This window comes from Phacochoerus africanus, chromosome 2 (genome assembly GCF_016906955.1).
Source record: "Phacochoerus africanus isolate WHEZ1 chromosome 2, ROS_Pafr_v1, whole genome shotgun sequence".
In the NCBI taxonomy this organism is placed as follows: Eukaryota; Metazoa; Chordata; class Mammalia; order Artiodactyla; family Suidae; genus Phacochoerus; species Phacochoerus africanus.
In genome coordinates, this window is record NC_062545.1 from 253648762 (window position 1) to 253669325 (window position 20564).

Genomic DNA, 20564 nt, shown 5'->3' on the forward strand with positions numbered 1-20564 from the left:
CCAATGTCCATTGCAGCACTATTTACGATAGCCAAGACATGGAGGCAAACTAAATGTCCAGCAGCACAGGAATGGATAAAGAAAATGTGATACATTTATACCATGGAATATTAGTCATAAAAAAGAGTAAAATAACATCTTTTGCAGCAGCATGGATAGACCTAAGGATTATCATACTGAGTGAAATAAATCAGACAGATAAAGACAAATATCATATGATATCATTTATATGTAGAACTAAAAAAGCAACACACAAATGAACTTATTTACAAAACAAAAATATACTCATAGACATAGAAAACAATCTTATAACTACCAAAGGAGATAGAGGGATAAATTAGGAATTGAGATTAACAGATACAAACTACTACATATAAAATAGGTAAACAACAAGGACCTACTGTATAGCACAGGGAACTATACTCAATATTGTGTAATAACCTATAATGGGAAAGAATCTGAAAAAGAATATATACATGCACACACAGGTGTTTAATGTAACAATTATTTTACTATACACTTGAAACTAACACAACACTGTAAATTTATTATACTTCAATTTTTTAAAAGTACCTGTAACATTATTACAGTAGATGTTATAAATAGTTTAATACTCATTATGATATAATGCAGTATATTATTTTTGCTTATATATTAAGATATTATAATCTTCCCTACTTTGAAGTTATAATAGTTGTTAGAGAGTAAGCATTCAGTATTCAAAATCAATATTCAAAGACTAATCTCTCCAGCATTGTCTTTTAACTTGCATGGGAAGGAAGTTTGATGCTTACATTGTCAAATAACTTTGAAATATATTTCCCTGTCGTCCTCTCATATGTTTATCTTCCAATATTACAAGGACATGAAGAAATGAACAACCAAAGAGATTTTTCAAATCATGCGAAGAAAATCAACATTATAAGTCTACTTTAGGAAATCATAAATACAAACTTATTCTAATTTGACTTATAATACTATGAACAAAAATTAATATATTAATCATATATTTTATATAAAATATTTTAATATATTTAAATCTCTTTATTGTAAGACAAAAACGTTACAAAGAACTAAGAAATAAATGGAGTGATAGGTTCAAATAGTTTTTAGTCAAAGGATATGTGCAATAGGAAGAGATTGTGTTTTGAAAATACAACTGAGTACTTCCTGAGGAATAATGAATAACTTTACATGGGAGACACCTGACAAGCATTAGCTCAGCCAGGTGATAAAAGTCACTATCAACAGCGAGAAATCATATTGATAGTAGTACCCTTGTTATGATGTGATGAAATGGCACTCTGCCAAAAGTTACAAACCAAATTTAATTATTATAAAAATATAAAAGAAATTCTAATAGAGGAGCATCCTACAAAATACCAGTACTCTTCACAACTGCCAAGTCAACAAAAATAATAGAAGTCACAGAAAATGTCAGAGTTAAAAGAAGACTAAGGAATATGACAAATAAATATAATGTAGTATCCTGGATGAGATATGGAACAGAAAAAGACATTAGCTAAAAACTAAAAAAACCTGAATAAACTGTGACTTTAGTTAATAATGTCTCAATATTGGTTCATTAATTGTAGCAAATGTCCTACACTTATCTAAGGTGTTAACAATGGGAACCTGTATGGGGTGTATGGAAATTTTCTATACTAGCTTTGCAATTTTCCTATTAATCTAAAACAGTTCTAAAAAATTCTCTTTGACATAAATCATAGCAATATTTTTTGGATCTCTCTCCTAAGACAAAAGAAATAAAAGCAGAAATAAACAAATGGGATCAAATTAAACTTAAAAGCTTTTGCACACAGCAAAGAAAAAAAAAACTCAATATCAAGAAAAACCAAAAAACCCAATCAAAAAACGTGCAGAAGATCTGAATAGACATTCTTCCAAAGAAGACATACAGATGGCCAACAAGCTCATGCAAAGATGCCCAACATCACTGATTATTAGAGAAATGCAAATAAAAACAACAGTGAGATATCTCACACAGTCAGAATGGCTATGATCAAAGTCTACAAATAAATGTTGGAGAGGATATGGAGAAAAGGGAAAGCTTGTACACTGTTGGTGGGAATGTAAGTTGGTGCAGCCACTACAAAAAAAAAACAGCATATAGGTTCCTCAAGAAACTAAAAATAGAACCATCATATGATGCACCCATCCCTTTCCTGGGTATACCTCAGAAAAAACAAAAATACTGTTTGAAAAAATACATGCAGTCCAAATTCACGGCAGTACTATTTACAATAGCTAAGGTATGGAAGCAACAGAAGTGTCCACTGACAGATGGATAAAGAAGATGTGGTATATATATTACTCAGTCATAAAATAAAATGAAACAGTGCCATTGGCAGAGTATGCATAGACCTAGAGAGTATTATGCTTAATGAAATGTCAGAGAAAGATATACTGTATGATATCACTTATATATGGAATCTAAAAAATAATACAAATGAGTGTATATGCAAAACAGAAACACATTCACGGATATAGAAAACAAACTAGCAGTTACCAAGAGGGAAGAGGGGTGACAAGTTAGGGGTATGGGATTAAGAGATGTAAATTACTTTGTATAAAACAGATAAGCCACAAGAATGTATTATATATCAAAGGGAATTATAGCTATTATCTTGCAATAACTTTTAATGGAGTATAAACTGTATAATTACTGAATCACTATGCTATGTACACCTGAAACAAATATAATATTGTGACTTAACTATACATCAATTAAAAGGGGGAAGAAATATCTATTTTAAAAAATTATAAACACTTAAGTGTCCCTCACAGTTCAAAAGCAATATATGTACTTTAATTAGGCAACAATGATACAACAGATTATAAATTTTAAAACTTTACAATTCACAGGGGTGGCTGGACTCTTGGTCCACCAGCACATCTGTAAAATATTCTAATATTCATATTTTTCCGTGGAAACATATACAGCAAAAACAAAACAAAGCAAAAATTACATAAATGAGTATCATGGCTACCCTCAGTTATTTAATTGATTTAATCAACTATCCAGTGAATATATTATCCTCAGTCACATTAGACCAAAAATTGCTGCATCTCTTTTTTCCTAAATATGTGATGGGAGCCACCTGTCAAGATTAGAAAAACAAGAATCCATTTCCTTTACATTTTTTTCCATGTTATGTTAGTTTCTTATTTCTTCTGTAACAAATTACTACAAACTTAGTGACTTGAAACGACACAAATTTATTTTCTTACAGTTTTGGAGTTCAGAAGTTTGAAATAGGTCTAGTTGGGCTACAATTAGGGTGTTAACAGAATTACATTCTTTCTGGAGTCACTAGAGAAAAATCTGATTTCTCGCCTTTTCTAGCTTCTAGGAGCTGCTTGCATTCCTTGGCCTCTTCCTTCATTTTCAAAGCCAGCAATTCCATCACCCCACCCATGGCCTCCATTGCCACATATCCCATTCTCTGATCCTACTGCTTCTCTCTTCCATCTTTTAAGGACCATCGTGATTACACTGGGCCATCTAGATAATTCACAACACTCTGTTTTAAGATCTTTGACATCTGCAAAATCCCTTTTGCCATGTAACATAACATTCACAGGTTCTGGGGATTAAGACACGGATCTTTTGGGGGGGCTTTTCTCTGCCTAATATACACATTTTTGCATAGAGAATCCTAATTTGGTCATAAAACCCTCTTGTATGTTGATGCTTCCCTTTAAATTTCCTTCTGCTGTCCTAACTCCCGTCTCAAGAAACAGGGTTTTTTTGGGGATTTTTTTTTTTTGCATATCATTTAATACAATAAAATATGTAAAACACGTATTTTTACAGTTTGAACATGTTTTGCTTCCTATGTATCCCAAGGAGCTAGAACTGTGCCTGGCACTTGTTAGGCACTAAACAAATATTTGATTAATGAACGAACAAATAGTTAACTGATAGCTACTTCTGTAAATATTTAGCCCTTCCTTTTTTTTTCTTTTTTTTTTTTAATCAAGTATAGTTTACAATGTTGTGTTAATTTCAGGTATACAGCAAAGTGATTCAGGTTTTATTTATTTATATATATATATATATATATATATATATATATATATATATATATAAAATCTTTTCTAGATCTTTTCCATTATAGATTATTACAAGATATTGAATATAGTTACCTGTGCTATATAGCAGGTCCTTGTTATTTATCTATATTCTATATTGCAGTGTGTATCTTCTAATTCCTTTCTGCCAGTCACATTTATGTGTGTGTGTGTCGATTGTCTAGCTGCTACTTCCCAGTAAATATGGGAGAAGACCCATACATCCTGGGTAATGATATACTTTCCTATAAAAAGAAAATTTGTGTTTGGTCTTATCAATGGACATCACCTTTTGAAATTATTTTTGAAGGACTCAATGGTGCATTGATTACTGGAGCCAAGAAAAGATTCGAAGATGATGTTAACTTTCAATTACCAAGTCAGATTATTCTCTTATTGAGAGCTCATTCAAGCTTCCTCTTGTCTTTAATCTGCTTCCTCCATTGACAAGTCATCTGTCTGACCATTCGATCGTAGCCCAAAAAATCACAGATGAGGCTCTAACCTGCCATATTCCTCTGTGACCCACAGGCTCTTTGATACCCGGTACAGCATTCGGGAGAACGGTCAGCTCCTCACCATCCTGAGTGTGGAAGACAGCGATGACGGGATTTACTGCTGCATAGCCAACAATGGTGTGGGAGGAGCTGCTGAGAGTTGTGGAGCTCTGCAAGTGAAGATGAGTGAGTTGGAGAAAGAATCATCCATTGATTTCAAAGCTGACTTGGCACACTTTGAAGTAGACAGTAAAGGGAGCCTCCCAAATACCTGGAGGTTCAAGCAGTGAGACAAGTTCAAATTCAAATCACAACCTTGAGATTGTCAGGTCCATACCTCTTATTCCTGCCAACAATCACCACCTGCAGTCAAGCCTCATAGTTCCTTATTCTCTCCCATTTTCTTACCTTTATATGTCTCTTTATCTGCTCTACCCTGACTTCTTTCACTCAGGAACTTCCCTTTAAAATCTTTACCCTGTGCCTGTAAAACAGTTTCATTACAACCAAACACGCTTTTCACCTCTAACTTCTTTGCAGACACTTCTTCAACCCTTTTGCCTTACTCGATTTTCTTGAGTGACTCTTTAAACTTGAGTGACTTTTCTGCATAAAAGGAGGCTTTAGCCCTTCCCCATTTAATGTCAGCAAGGCTAGCATGTGCTAATGGTTAATGGCTGTTTTAAGCTATTATATTTTATATTCCTGTACAAAACTTTTCCTCTCATGAGGGCCTATGCCATCTTGACCACTCTCTAACTCTACTCATCAAGTCATCTACTCACCTCTAGGTCCTATCCCATATTTATGGAAGACTTTGATTCCAGATTTATTATCTCTCTATCCACTCCTACTCTTGCTATTATCCTAAGGGATTTTAGCAGTCATGGAACAGAGTCACTATCTACTGCCTCCTATGGCTCCTTGGCCTTCACAAGTCCAGTGATATTTGCCTTAACTCCTTATCAGTTTACCACATCTATGACCTAGTCACCCCAGGAAATGGACAGTATTTCAAATATTAAACTCCAGGAGGTCAGATCCTGAACATGGACTTTTCTATTTCCAGCTCCATATGATGAGGGAAGCAGTTTCCCATACTCATGATCTGTCTCCTTTCTCAGCTAAGAATGGAGTCTAGCTCTCTCACGCCCTCCTCCCACTCCATACAGTCACCATCACAGTCACGTTCTCCTGCCCTTGACTCCTCTCTGGTCTCTGTTCCATCACTGATCCCCAGTGAGGACTTCATTCAGTTCTCTCTTCATTCTCTCTTCTACATGGCGTGGCATCATCAATCATGCCCTCACCTGCATCCTCAAAATCTCATGACTCCTTGTGCTGTAGCACCTGCTGTTTGCAAACTGTAAACCTTGTAATTATATAACTTTATTTTCTCCTCTCTGACACCACCCTATTGAAGGGAAAAATCACATAAACATGCATGTTGGTACTACACCCAGTACAATGGAATCCAGTTCCAGCAGGAACTTTATTGAGAGTTTCTGCTGTTGATGTTCATCACTATCTCTTGTATTTTATCTTTCCATTTTGTTGTTATTGTTTGCTGGAGGAAGTGGGATGTGGTGGGGAAGCTGATATGGGGGTTCTTTGAATAAGTAGGTAGGGCTGTACCCACAAGCATGTGGGGTAGTAAGAACACCAAGTAAGGAGGTTGGGTTGTTCTCTTTCGCTGAAGAATGAAGGCTTGATTCTGAAAACAGAGCATATTTAAGTACTCCACTACTTTGTGGTGCTACTTTTCCTTGGAATGTTTCCCATATTCTTTCTGGCACTAATGTTATTGATTTTGATTCTATCGAAAATCCTCTTCTCTTCCCTCTTTTCTCTACTCTCTCCCTCGGAAAGCTCACCCAACACACCTGGGTATACACTGGCATGGCCATCCCAACTGTTTAAATTTTGGAATGCTTCCCCACTGCTTTGTAAAGAGCTGCTTCCTGAGACCTTCAAGGTCCCCACTCCCATGGCCATTCCTACTACCCCAGGACCTCCTTCAGGAGCTCCCTCTCCCAGCATCCTGCTTCAACACAATGACCAATTCTGATTAGTCAGTGCTCATGGCTCCACCTGAATCATGCTCCCTGAGAATGGGAATCCATGACTCCACATCAATACTAAACTTATTCCTAGTTTACTTTACATTAAGTTACCCATGAAGGTTCTCCTGACCTCTCACCAACAGATTACATCTATATCACTGAGAGACTAGGAGTTATCTGCTTTACACAAAGGTTTTCTCCCCAAGACATTATCTGTGACTTAGATTTGCCATAGGAATCAGTATAGGGAGCCCCATATAAACTTCTAAGCTAAGCTTTTGCCAGTACCTGTATGACAACCCAACTCACAATTAAGATGCCTACTCAACCTACATGTAGGTATTCACTGTCATTGATTAGGAGTAGTGTGTGCTTTAGATAGCAGGCAAAGTGACAAAGTTGCTATTTTCTTACAACATGTTTAAAGTCTGTCTTGTATTTTTGCCACAATATGGGATCATGCAAACTCTAAATGGCAACAAATGCCTAGATTGAAAATCAATAGACTGTGCAGTCTTTGCAAATATTACTTACAACCACCAGAGAACAACATCCCTGCCCATGCACACACAGGCACTTCAAGCAGAAGGAAAAAAATTCTTATTTCATGCTCTTTTTTATCAAAGCAACAAACTGATTATGGCACATAAACTGAAAGGAATAAAATGCATGCATTTCTCAGTACTTTCTCCTGCAAAGATAGTCCTCTGTCTTCCATCTGTAACATAGGATTCCTAAATAATAAATGTAGTTTTCATTATTTTATGATGTTTCAAACAGTTAAATAACTGGCATCCTGAACTTGTCAATTCTTCTATACATCAGATTTAATAATATCTTTTTCTGAAACCTCAATAGTGCAGAATAAAAAATTAGCTGACATAAACTCTTTCTTCTGAAAAAAAATAATTTAATAGTGTTTCACAGAACAGTATACACAAGTTTACTTTGCAGAGTAGAGTTACTCTGAATTTTATGACAGAATTTCTCTGATAACAGATATAATAACATTTGATTTACTTTCTAGAGGATAAATTTATCTACTTTTAATCACCAAACTTAAAAGTAAAATTAAGATGGAAACTTAAAGTAGTCATAACTCAGAATTATATAAAAATATACTCTTACAGCAAAATTTTATTTTCATATCTGTTATGAATTAAATAATGTTGAATTGTTATGGTAATAGTTTATCTTAGTCGATCTTTATTAACTCTCTTTTAAAGTGATGACTACTATGATAATTTCAAACTCCTAATATGTGTTATGAACTTATTTTTCAAATAAGATAAATCTAAATTTTAAACAATATTTCTGCTTGATAGCCACTAAAAATGTGTCTTAGCATCTGGTGAATTCTTTTGTGTGTGCGTGTATGTCTTTTTGTCGTTTCTTGGGCCGCTCCTGCGGCATATGGAGGTTCCCAGGCTAGGAGTCAAATCAGAGCTCTAGCTGCTGGCCTACGCTAGAGCCACAGCAACACGGGATCCGAGCTGCGTCTGCGACCTACACCACAGCTCACGGCAACGCTGGATCTTTAACCCACTGAGCAAGGCCAGGGATTGAACCCGCAACCTCATGGTTTCTAGTCGGATTCGTTAAGCACTGAGCCACGACAGGAACTCCAGCATCTGGTGAATTCTGTAAAGTAATACTCCTAAAATTATCTTTTAATGGCTATTTAGAATTAAACATATAATTAGAAATTCTAATAAAGCCATGTTGCCTTTTTAATTTTTAACTGTCATTTTCCTTTAGAACCTAAAATAACTCGTCCTCCCATAAATGTGAAAATAATAGAAGGATTAAAGGCAGTTCTACCATGCACTACAATGGGTAACCCCAAACCATCAGTGTCGTGGATCAAGGGGGATCGTGCTCTCAGGGTAAGTGATTATTTTGTTAAAACAAGTATATGCAATGTATTTTCAAATACAATACTCATTTGCAAATTCAGTTATACACTCATAAGCTTTTAGTATAAAATTTTCTCTATGTACAACATTTTAACTAAACTTAAATATTTCTTTTCCCATGAATGCAACTTGTAAGGCATTCCAGTTGCAGCTGAGTAGGGGAAAAAAAAAAAAAGAGAGAGAGAGAGAGAGAGCAATGGGAGCCAGTAGTATGAGGAATGAAAAAGGAGACAGAGCAGAGCAAAGTCACAATCTTTTTTGTTGGTTGGTCGGTTAGTATTTGAATCATTTAATTTTTTTAACATTGAGACTTTGAAACTCAAGAGATTTAAAAGATGGAACTACAATCCAAGCTTTAGACCTGAAAATGGTTTCTGGGAGGAGAGAGAAAAATGAGGTTTGAAGGAAAAGGTATGAAAACATTCTGGAGTGAAGTTAGAGCATCAAGACTTAAGACTGGTGAACAAACACCTTGACAATGACTTCAATCACATATAATAGTCAAACTAGAAAAGTGTTACTCACATGTTTATTTTGCACCACTTTTGTATCTCATACCTACTTTATTGATAAACTACAATACTGCATCATCAATGTCTCTTTCCATACTCGCGAAACCTACTACTAACTTTGAACTCAAAGACGTCATAGACATTATGTTTCTCATATTACTAGTCTCAGAATATTCCATTGGGAATACAAAGGTGTTGACAAATGTCAATTAACTGAAATGAAGTATAAATCAATTGTTTGTTTTATTTAAAATAAAACAAATAGGAGTTCCCACCGTGGCTCTGAAATGAATCTGACTAGTATCCATGAGGACGCAAGTTTGATCCCTGGCCTCACTCAGAGGGTTATGGATCTGGTGTTGTGATGAGCTGTGGTGTCTGTCACAGATGCAGCTCGGATCCCACATTGTGTGGCTGTGGCTGATTCAACCCCTAGCCTAGGAACCTCCATATGCTGTGGTACAGCCCGAAGAAGACAAAAAATAAAATAATTTTTTTGATGGCTACCCCCATGGCATGTGGAAGTTCCTGGCTGGGAATCAAATCTGTACTTCTGCAGTGACCTGAGCCACTGTAGTAGAATTCTTAACCCACTGCACCATGGTAGGAAACTCCAAAACAAATCATTTTAATTTTTAATGGTAACCTGTATAATTCTCTGACTTGCCCTTTGTTATAAATATTTCCTACAATAAAAGCAAGAGGTAGCTCTATATATACTACTGAATTTAGAGTCCCTAAAGGGAAGATATTTTAATTATAAAGGCCAGTTTCTGTATTTGTAGAAATTTCCAATTTTTCAAAGGATGTAAGTTCCCCTAAGGATACCATATAGGCAGTAAGTATGGTTGTTAAAAGTAATGCTTTTAATCAAACAGACTTGGATATGACTTTTGTAGAAATCAATTAAATTCCTGAAATAAGGCTTGTTGATTTAGGACATGAAATAAGCCTGGGGGGATCCTCATATAATGAAAGAAAATAAAAATGTCTTGTGGGATTATTATTAAAATTTGGGTAATTTTATACTATCTCATTTATTATCATATATTATGCATAGTAAATGCCAAATAAATGTTAGAAGGATATTTGTGATAAGAGTGGTAATGATGACAATGAAATACAGCAAACGTGTCTTTGACAGACCCATGGACATTTTAAATTCCTGTCCTTACCTCTGGCAGGAAAATTCCCGGACTGCAGTTCTTGAATCTGGGAGTTTAAGGATTCATAATGTGCAAAAGGAAGATGCAGGACATTATCGCTGTGTGGCAAAAAACAGCCTGGGGACAGCATATTCCAAATTGGTGAAGCTGGAAGTTGAGGGTAAGGTGCTGCATTCCTTCCCATTACAGAGTTACCAGAGGGCTTCACGCTCTACTGTGGAGGCTGTACTTCTGCTTGCAAAACAGAGATGCAGTAGGTAGTTCTGTTTCCTCAACTTCTCCAGATATTAGACCATCAGATTGAGACTTGAAAAATCAAAGAGAAAAATATGTTCCCTGGTATAACAGGTCATATTCCATCTATTGCCCATCTAGTGACCAAAACAGACTAAATTCACTGTAAAACTATGGATATAGATATAGATAGATAATATGTAACTATAATCTATAGTTATATATGTATAAATATAAAATAATAAGATACCATTTTAGGACACCTGATTGTCTTGAACAATTCTCCCTTTTTTATAAATTTGAAGTTATTTTATCTTTTTCAGCACATAAGACAGATCTTAAAAATGCATCAAAAGGGGGGAAAAAGTAACTACTTTCCAGATTGTATTCTGTCACAAAGGGTTGAGAAAAATAAAATACTGATTCAAATATATAACTCCAAATGGCCCTACTTCTGTGAGTTTCAGTCTCAAAATAGTCTTCATTAAAAAAAATTTTTTCCTCTAATGTCAATTAATTCAACAACTGGTTGTGAAAGCTCTTCACTGAGAAATCAGAATCCAGATTGAGCTAGGCATTCTATTCTATGCATTTGGTCATCAGATCCCTCTTGACCTAAAATTACATCATATTTTGCTTTAAAATAGAAACTACCAGCAAGCTTGTACTAGGTGAGTTAACTGACCAACTCTTCCCAGTTCTTCCCATTACAAGCCTTAGCATTAACCTCTCTAGCTCTCAACTTTGTTATCTGTAAAATGGGGTTTGTTGTGAGTACTCAATGAGATAAGCTATTGATAGAATTTAGCAGTGTCTGACCCTTTGAAAAAACACTCAATAAATGTTGATTATAAGAATCATCACTTTCTTTTGCTTTTCTATTATCTGATTGATAAAGTGATTGGACTATCACACCCTGGTATAAATTACAGTTCAATCAGGGAAGACTTCAAAGTAACCACTATAGCTTACTTTGTTTTCATCTCTGTCTTTGGCCAAAATATACCCTTTCCTACATCACTTCCTTCTCAATCATACAGTTGTCTATTTGCTCCTTTAAGATTATCTTTATTTCCTAGCTAGAACTTCTTCTCATTTAATTATCTCATTTCAATTAACTGTTCATGGAAAGGAATGCGGCTGATGGGAATGGTGGTTGTCATATGTAAAAAGGATATATTTTTAGCACACCTGCTAGAATTTCTTTTAAGTTATCAATGCTATTTAAAGCTCAGTCTGCAACACCCAGCTGATGTAACTTATTCAGTGAAAAATGAACAAACATACAAATATACTCTGTCACACTTTCAGACACAATGAATGTCTACCTGGACACAGTGTTTCCCTGAACCATATCTGGAAGGATACAGAACTAATGTTATCCATTTGTATTCAATACCGTAAAGATTTTCCTCTTCAAGATATAAGTCCTGTATATTATAACATCTAACATTGATTGTTTATCTTACTGTCTTCAAAGATATCAAAACAATTTGCATTAGCTTTGGCCTGGGGAAATATCTCAATTAGCTGGAGTCGAATTACACAGTCTGGTCTTGCCTTGCCATTTAATTTTGTATTGTGCCTATCAGTAAAGCTGAATCCTGTCTCCTTTCTTCCTAACGTTGAAAATTTTATGTTCACTGTTTTTATTAATAGATTTTATTATTTAATGAATATATGCTAGAGATTTTATTAAACTTGCTAGTACTGAGGGCACATAATATCATTTAAAGTTACTCTAACATTAGGAAGATGCCCATTTTAGCACACATGTCTATTTCTACTCCATTCTAGGCCCTATTAAAACTGTCAACATACATGAAAATATGTGATGCTTAGGCACAGTTGCTGGTACATGATAAACATTTAGTAAATGGTATCAACTCTAATGGTTACTACTGGAAAACAAATATTGCAGGAAATCTGCTTGGCCTCTTGACGCTCTAAATGGTTGGCTTCTGCATAAAGAAATAGTTGAGGCATGTCCACAGGATCGAGTATAGATAAAACCTATTGAAAGGAAGGGTCAACTCAACCAATAACTCAGAGCAGGTGAAAAAGCAACTAAGAAGTCACTGGAGGAATCTCAATGCCTGCAAATGCCTGCTGTCTTGACAATGGTGAGGGCTGAAATGAAGCTGGCCAAGGTCAGTTGGGACAGTGCATCTGTTACAAAGTGTACCATTAACTCTGCAAATGAATTTGAGTAAATCAGAATGAGAGCCCTGTAAGTGCTATTTGATGCTGGGCTCCACTTATGGCAAATAGGTCTGCTAGGGAAAGATAGAGCTTGTCTGCCATTATGAGCTTCTAATGAGGTTGAGCATGCCAGGTTATGGATTTGGTATAGTGTGTTCACTATATCTTAGCAGCCATAACAAGCATGAAAGAAACACCCTTTGACACAGAAGTAAAGCTCCCTTTCTAGATTGCCATCATCAAGCTGCTAGGTCTCTGGAATGGCAATGTAAAGATATTCTAGCTCTCTGCCTTGTCTTAAAAGTTTCACACAGCAATGTGCAAAATTACTGATGGAACCATCTAACTCAAGCATGGCCAGACATAAATCTCTTGCTAAAATGATGAGCCAATGGGATGGCTAATACTCTAAAATGCTAGATTATTTTATTTAATTTTCACAGTCAGTGAGGGAGGTCCTATCATTGTGCCATTACAGGAAACAAGAGGATCACTCACTCAAGGCTACACAGATAGAGGTGCCCCAAAGAAACTGAGTAATGCTGAGTACTGTCTGTTCTATTAAAGAACAAAGAGAATCATGTGTGACATTGTCAAGGGTAGGGCCAGAGTGGGGATGTGGGAAGAAGCCAGAATTCTGTACATGATGGAGAATAGGAGCTGTGAAAAAGTAAGATAGCAGATGTAGACAATTATTTTATATAAATTTGGTGGAGAAAAGGGATGAGTCAAAAAAAAAAAAAAGAGCAGTAGCTGAGGAAAATATGGCACATAGGTAATGTTTTGCAAGATTTCTCTTTTAAAAAGATTGAAATCCTAAAAATTAGCAATGTTAAAATATTAATGAGAAGGAAATCAGAGAGAAGGAAACTTTGAATATACAGGAGAAAAGGGGAATATTTAAGGGACTATGGTGCTCGAGAAGGCAAAAGAGATATATTCAGCAATAAACTTTATACAGGGGGTGCCAACATGTCTCAGTTTGCTCAGGAGAGTTCTGGTTTACACCTGTTGCCCTGGAATAATTATTAATAGAGCCCTTCTTTTACTTTCAAAAATACCTCCGCTTCAATAGTAAATTATATGATCATTGTACATAAACAGGAAGAAGAAACTTCCTTCCTTGTAATATGAAGAAAGGGGGAAAGGGGTATATTCCAGTATAAATGAGTTCCTAAGTTTGTGGATGGAATCTGAGAAAGCTCTATTCTGATGGGCTCTATTTCCGCTAGGAAGTAGGAAGTAAGGTTATCTTCTGAAAATACTTCTATAAAGGGGGGCAGAGGGATGAGGAGAGTGGCAAGGTTTTAAAATAGCTGTGGGGATTGGGGAGATGACTCACAGGGAAACTAGGCTTACTGGGCAACATTCAGGTTTTAGTAAAGGACATGACCGTGAGTATGCAGTAGCATCAATTTGCTTTGTTGCAGGTATCCCCCCCAGGGTTTCTCAGCAGTACAGCTGTAAGTTGAAAAAAGTAGGAAGCCAAATCCAAAGGCAAGAAATAAGCATTGGAGTTTTGTTAGGAGTAATACAGGGAAAAGGATTTTGAGAATATTTTAAAAGCATGGTTGAAATAATGACTCATGGAATCTTTATGTACTAAATACACAAACCTGGGATTAACCACTTAGAGCTCCAGTCATATGACCAACAAGAGCACATGAAAATCTTCCTACTACAAACACCCAGAAATGCCAGGTAGTTGTATAACTCATAAGGATAAAATGTAAATATTCAGAAGTGGAATGAATAGAATTTGGAAAACCAGAGCAATAAGATCATGAGCATTGTTCTTCAGGTAATGAGACAAGAGCCCATTTCTATAACATGCAAGATTGATTTTAAGACTCTTAAAGGGATAGAAGTCAAGGTCTTAAGCTCCTGTGAAGTGAAAGTTAGCATTGACATTCTTGTATTAAGCTGAGAACCACCAAAGTGAAAAGATGGACCAGAAAAACTCTACCCATTTGTGTAAAAAGACAGTACAGAGGCTTGTCTGTCTCTTCATAAGGAGAAAAAACAAGTCTTCTTATGAATGAATAGCCAGCTCTCAAACTATATCTCCTTTAGATTTGATTTTGAATTCATATTGCCATCACTGCCAATCCAGGAATCCCCAACTGGAAAAATTGACATAAAAATTACTTTCAGTTCTTCCAAAGAAGACATAGAGGTGGCCAAAAAGCACACAAAAAGATGCTCAGTATTGCTAAGTTATAGATAAATGCAAATCAAAACCACAATGAGGTATCACCTGAAATTGGTTAGAATGTCTATCATCAAAAAGTCAAAAAAATAAAATAAAAATAAATGTTTGGAATTCCCATTGTGGCTCAGCAGAAACGAATCTGACTCACATTCATGAGGATGTAGGTTTGATCCCTGGCCTTGCTCAGTGGGTTAAGGATCTGGCATTGCCACGAGATATGGTTTAGTCCAGTAACTGCAGCTCAGATTCGACCCTTAGCTTGGGAATCTACACATGCTGTAGGTGTGGCTCTAAAAAGACCAAAAATTAAAAAAAAAAAAAGTCTACAAATAATTGGAGTTCCCATAATGGCACAACGGAAACAAATCCAACGAGGAACCATGAGGTTGTGGGTTCGATCCCTGGCCTTGCTCAGTGGGTTAAGGATCTGGCGTTGCCATGAGCTGTGGTGTAGGTCACAGACGTGGCTCAGATCCTGCATTGTTGTGCTGTGGCGTAGCCAGCAGCTGTAGCTCTGACTGGACCCCTAGCCTGGGAATCTCCATATGCCGTGGGTGTGGCCCTAAAAAAGCAAAAGAAAAAAAAAAGAATCTACAAATAATAAATGTTAGAGAGGGTGTGGAGAAAAGGGAACCCTCATACCCTGTTAGTGGAAATATAAATTGGCGCAGCCACTATGGAGAACAGTATGGAAGTTCCTTTAAAAGCTAAAAATAGATCTACCATATATCTAGCAATCCAGCACATATCTGGACAAAACTATAATTCGAAAAGATACATGTACCCCAATTGCAGCACTATTTACAACAGCCAAGACACACAAACAACTGAATTCCTCATCAACAGATGATTGGCTTAAGAAAATATGTATACAATGGAATATTACCAGGCTATAAAAAGGAATGAAACATTATCATTTGTAGCAACTTGCATGGACATAGAGAATATTATGCTTAGTAAAGTAAATCAAATACAAATACTATGTCACTTATACATGGAATCTGAAAAATAATAGAAATGAATCTACATACAAAACAGAAACAGACTCACAGACACAGATAACAAACTTGTGGTTACCAAAGGGGAATGGGAGGGAGGGACAAATTAAGATTATGAGATGAACAGATACACCTTACTGTATCTAAAATAGACAAGCAACAAGGATTTACTATATAGCACAGGGAATTATATTCAAGATCATGTAATAACCTATAATGAAATGTAATCTGAAAAAAAAAACTAAATCACCTCACACCTGAACCAACACAATACTGTCAATCAACAATATTTCAATTTTTTAAAAAAGAAGAAAAATTAGTCCCAGATCAAAAACAGGGATTAAAAAATAACACCTAACTCTTATGTTGTTGCAATGATTACATGAATTAATACTGGCACACTAAACACTATATAATTATTTGCTGGGGTTTTTTTTGTTTTATTTATTCAATTCTCATATAGTGCTTACCATGTGCAAGGTATTATCCTATCTATTTAGAAATTTTAACTCATTAGCAATATTAATGTTATCATAAGTGAAAAAGTAAGTTAAAGAGCGGTATGTTATATATTATATATTAGAATATGTATACCAAATTGTTAATAGTCATCATCTCCACAAGTAGAATTACATGGGGGGTTACTTTCTATCACATACTTTATATAGTTCAATACTTTTTGAACTTTTATGAAGAGACTTTCATAATTAGGAAGGATTAATACTTGTATTTATGCTTTGGAAAAAAATGATTTCTTCCAAATATTGTTGTATTTTATTTATTTTTAATTACTCAGTGAATTTATTACATTTATAGTTGTACAATGATCATCACAATCCAATTTTATATTGTCAATATTTTAATAAAGTGACATCAACCTTTCTGATCATTGGTTCGCTATATTATTTTTATAGCTTTGTTGCTCTATTCTGCTTTAGAACAAACTCAGGGATGGGAAAAGTTTTGTCAAAGACAATCGATCCTATGTTGATTAGCTAGTCACAACACTTGGCTATTGGCTGAAGAATGTTTGGGTTGGGGTCATGATAAACAGAGCCTGGAACCTGCCATTTCCCTAGCAAAGGAATTAATCCATAATGACAGTAAACTGAGGAAGGTAGGGAGCCACTTCAATGGAGTGGGAAGTGAAGGGGTTTGGAGAGCAGCAGTTGCTGGCGCGTTCTGGTCCCATCTGACTCTTCTTTCTTACAGGTGGAAACCAGGAATTTATGTTTCTATAGTGGCTTGGGGGATCCAAACTGAAATTCCCATGTGGGTTCTGATTTCTCAATGAACACTTTCTACACTTGGTTGGTTAATACTGACTCATAAATTAAACTACAGGTAAATTCCTGTAGAAACGTAACGCACTTCTGGATCAGGATAATATAGGAATACTGATTAGCCATTGGCAGGGAACTCTCTGGTTTCCCAAGTCCCATGGTCACTTGGAATGCAAAAAAGAGCTGTCAATCTCACAACTGTGGAGGTTCTTCCTTTGGAAAGGTTAACCCCTGTCTCAGGTATCTGTGTGAAAATAGGCTTTAGGATAGCTTTCATGGCAGGATGTGATGAGGGCCAGAGAAATCAATATGTCATATTTCATAGATTCTAAATGCTCATTTTAAAATATTTTACCATACTTGGAGTGAATCTCACAGTCACTTGTATCATATGAGAAGCACTGGCTGATTTTTTTTTGTCTCCTTATTGTGTATTTTAATGTATCTAAAACTGAGATTTGTCTTACGCAGATTAAGGGCCATCATACTTCATTGGTGGCATCTGCCCTCCAGCTGAGATGGTTCCTTAGCTGTCACCAAATATGAGAATGAATACTCAATTATAAAACAAAGCTAAATCCATTTTATTGGCTCATAAAGATCTCCTTATATTTACCTAGAAATAGTCCTTCTGTTTGAGAGCATTTCCTCCAATTAGTTAGATAAAAACATTTTTAGTAGCATAACTCCACATAGTCTTCACCCCCGTCCCCTGCCCCACAACATTTGTTGCATTACTTTTGTTGGGTGGAAAAGAGAGACAAAGTGATTTTTCCGTGCCCTTATAGAAGAAATTCTCTTCCAAGTTAAGAGACAGTCTTGTCCATTTCTCCAATAGGCTTCATGTTCTAAATGAGGTACAGTGAGCATCCAAAGAATGATCTATATTGTTTCTCTTATGTATCATTAACTGAAACAGTTTTATCTGAGTACTTTAAAGGTCAGGAAGACAGATACTCAGCGGCAGGGTGATACCATCACAGAGTAGGGTGATTTGAGCAGTAAAGTTGGAGTTTTCAAGGAGAGGCTGCCTGCAGGGAGGCTTTGAATGACCTCTGAAGTACCAGATTCTGAAGAAGAGGGATATTCTTCCTTTAAAAAAAAAATGTACTTCATAATCACTACACCATAGACATTACATGCTTTTAATATAATAATGCAATTGTTCTTGCTTTTATAGCTGGAAAAGTGATTATTAAGAGTTCTAAATGATGGGAAATGGTCCTCTAAAAAACTACAAATACGTACTTTTTTAATATTTCCCTTATATTCTAACAGACTTCCCTTACACTTTCCTTAGAGTCCTTGATTTCATTATTACGATTTATTTATTTGAAGCTGAGGGCAGATCTTACACATCCTGTGAATACCACATTGAGAGGCATCCTGCTTTGTGTATAGAAACTGGTTGAGTATAGAATACCTGAGACCAGATTAAAATAGATAGATGTTAGAAGGCACTGGGCTCCCTGCTTATTGCACTTTCTATTATTACCTTGTTTCCCCTTGGAGGCTTAAGCCATTAAGGAAAAGACTGGGCAGAAGACATGCTAGAACCAAAGGTTCTCAGACAGCCATCTCCAATGGGAAGAGATGGTTTGGTACCAGTAAGAAGCTGTAAATGAAAGCCTTAGAAGCAGACCAAGAAAAGAATGGAACCCTTCTACATAGAGGGCTATTGTAGGCTTCCCTAATGTTTAAATAACTTCCTGTTTGTGATGGGGCCTTAAAAATAGATCCATGTCTCCACTCTTGGGAGAGGCATTTGGGGAGGTTAGGAGGGAAGATCCAACATTTGGCAAATTTAAGTGGCTTCAATTCAAGTTTCTCCAACACCAAACAGGGCACTTTAATGTTGCCAATACTTTTCTCTGCCATCTGAAAGGCTTCACCACATGTCCTTAGGGCTGACTTCATCTACTGGGGGCTTTTGTTGTTGCAAACATACAAAATGTAAGAGAAGAATTATATATTTTTCTAAAATATACAATTAAAATTATATTTTTTCTAAAATATACAATTAAAATTATGTATTTTTATTTTTTGCAAACATATACAATATATAAGTAGAATCCTAAAAGGCCAAAATGAATACATGCACAAATATAAAAACAAATACATGCACACATGTACCATTCCAAAGGCAAATACCGAGAGATCTAAGGGATCACGACTGTGTTCAAAAATGTTAGACTTTTGGCTGTCTCCTTTCCTAGAAATGAGATGTCATTATGCATCTAGAAAAGTAGAAATGATCATGCAATGTTTACACACACATTTGATTTGCTTTTTCCTTTGTTTATGCTGCAGCTCTTAATATGACAAATGCCACAGAGAGAGGTATTTAAACCCCCAATGTGTGCTGTGCTCCAAGTGATTGCAGTTTTAATAAAATTTGCAGTGGCCCAGTTCCCGGCATCAATTTTACCTGTTTGATGCCACTAACAGGTTTGATTTGCTGTCATGAATATACTGTGTATTTAAAAACCAAAGAAAAGTAAAAGGCATAATAAACCTTTGATAGCCCTGGGGGCTATTATGGGGAAAATTAAACCTGCATGATTGATAGAGTGCATGCTCTAAAAGATAGTTTGATCCATTGGTTTTGATTTTAGGGGATATTAAGCTGCATTCTCGTCTAAACATTCGGTAGTGCGTTCAGAAAGCAATGGCAAAATGGTCTGTTAGTTGAAGAGTTGTCAGTAAAGTTCTCTATAAGGACAAAAAAAAGGTTAAATAATGATTATTCACTAAACACATAATACTTCAAGGGAAAGAACAGTTAGGCCTTGTTTAATTGCTTTGAAGAAAAGAAATGTGCTTCAAATATTTATCTTAAATTGTTTAAGATAATAGAATTGATATAATGTTGACATTACATTGTTTGACATGAAAAGTTATTATGACCTAAAAGTTGGCATACTCTAATTAGAGTAAGCTTTTGTTTTCCCTGTTTAGGTATTACAACGAGATGTACAAGTTCAAACATACATTCTCCAAAAAGGAAAAATTATTTCCTTCTCTTTAATATATTAATTCATCCAACCAAGATTCACTGAGCAATATTCCAGGCACTGTGAGATACAGAGAAGGTCATGTTATTACTAGGTTTAATTTCAAAATGCAGCTGTTTTGAATCAGGCAACGGTATCATGGAAAGCTATTAGGACTCCATGGCAATATGGAATTCAAATAATACATTCACTTGTTTCCTTCAGAAATCAAATATATGACTTTTGAATTTTAATTACTATATTCATTTCCACCAATGATAAATTATACAAGGCATGATTTTGGAAGGAAACTTATACTGGCTAAAATGTACCAGCTAAATGTACTGGCTAAAAACATCTCTAGATTCTTGAGAAAACCACCCTTGGCTCCAG

General features: G+C 35.7%; 1 protein-coding gene across 2 annotated transcripts in view; it reads left to right on the forward strand.

Annotated features, from left to right (window-relative positions):
• The window catches only part of MUSK (muscle associated receptor tyrosine kinase), a 101061-nt gene that overhangs the window by 17759 nt on the left and 62738 nt on the right, over positions 1 to 20564 (forward strand). For both annotated transcript variants that reach the window (XM_047768132.1, XM_047768131.1), the window contains exons 3-5: positions 4627 to 4778; positions 8414 to 8541; positions 10268 to 10409. In XM_047768132.1, the coding sequence (XP_047624088.1) occupies positions 4627 to 4778; positions 8414 to 8541; positions 10268 to 10409 (422 nt within the window). The remainder of the gene's footprint in view (positions 1 to 4626; positions 4779 to 8413; positions 8542 to 10267; positions 10410 to 20564) is intronic.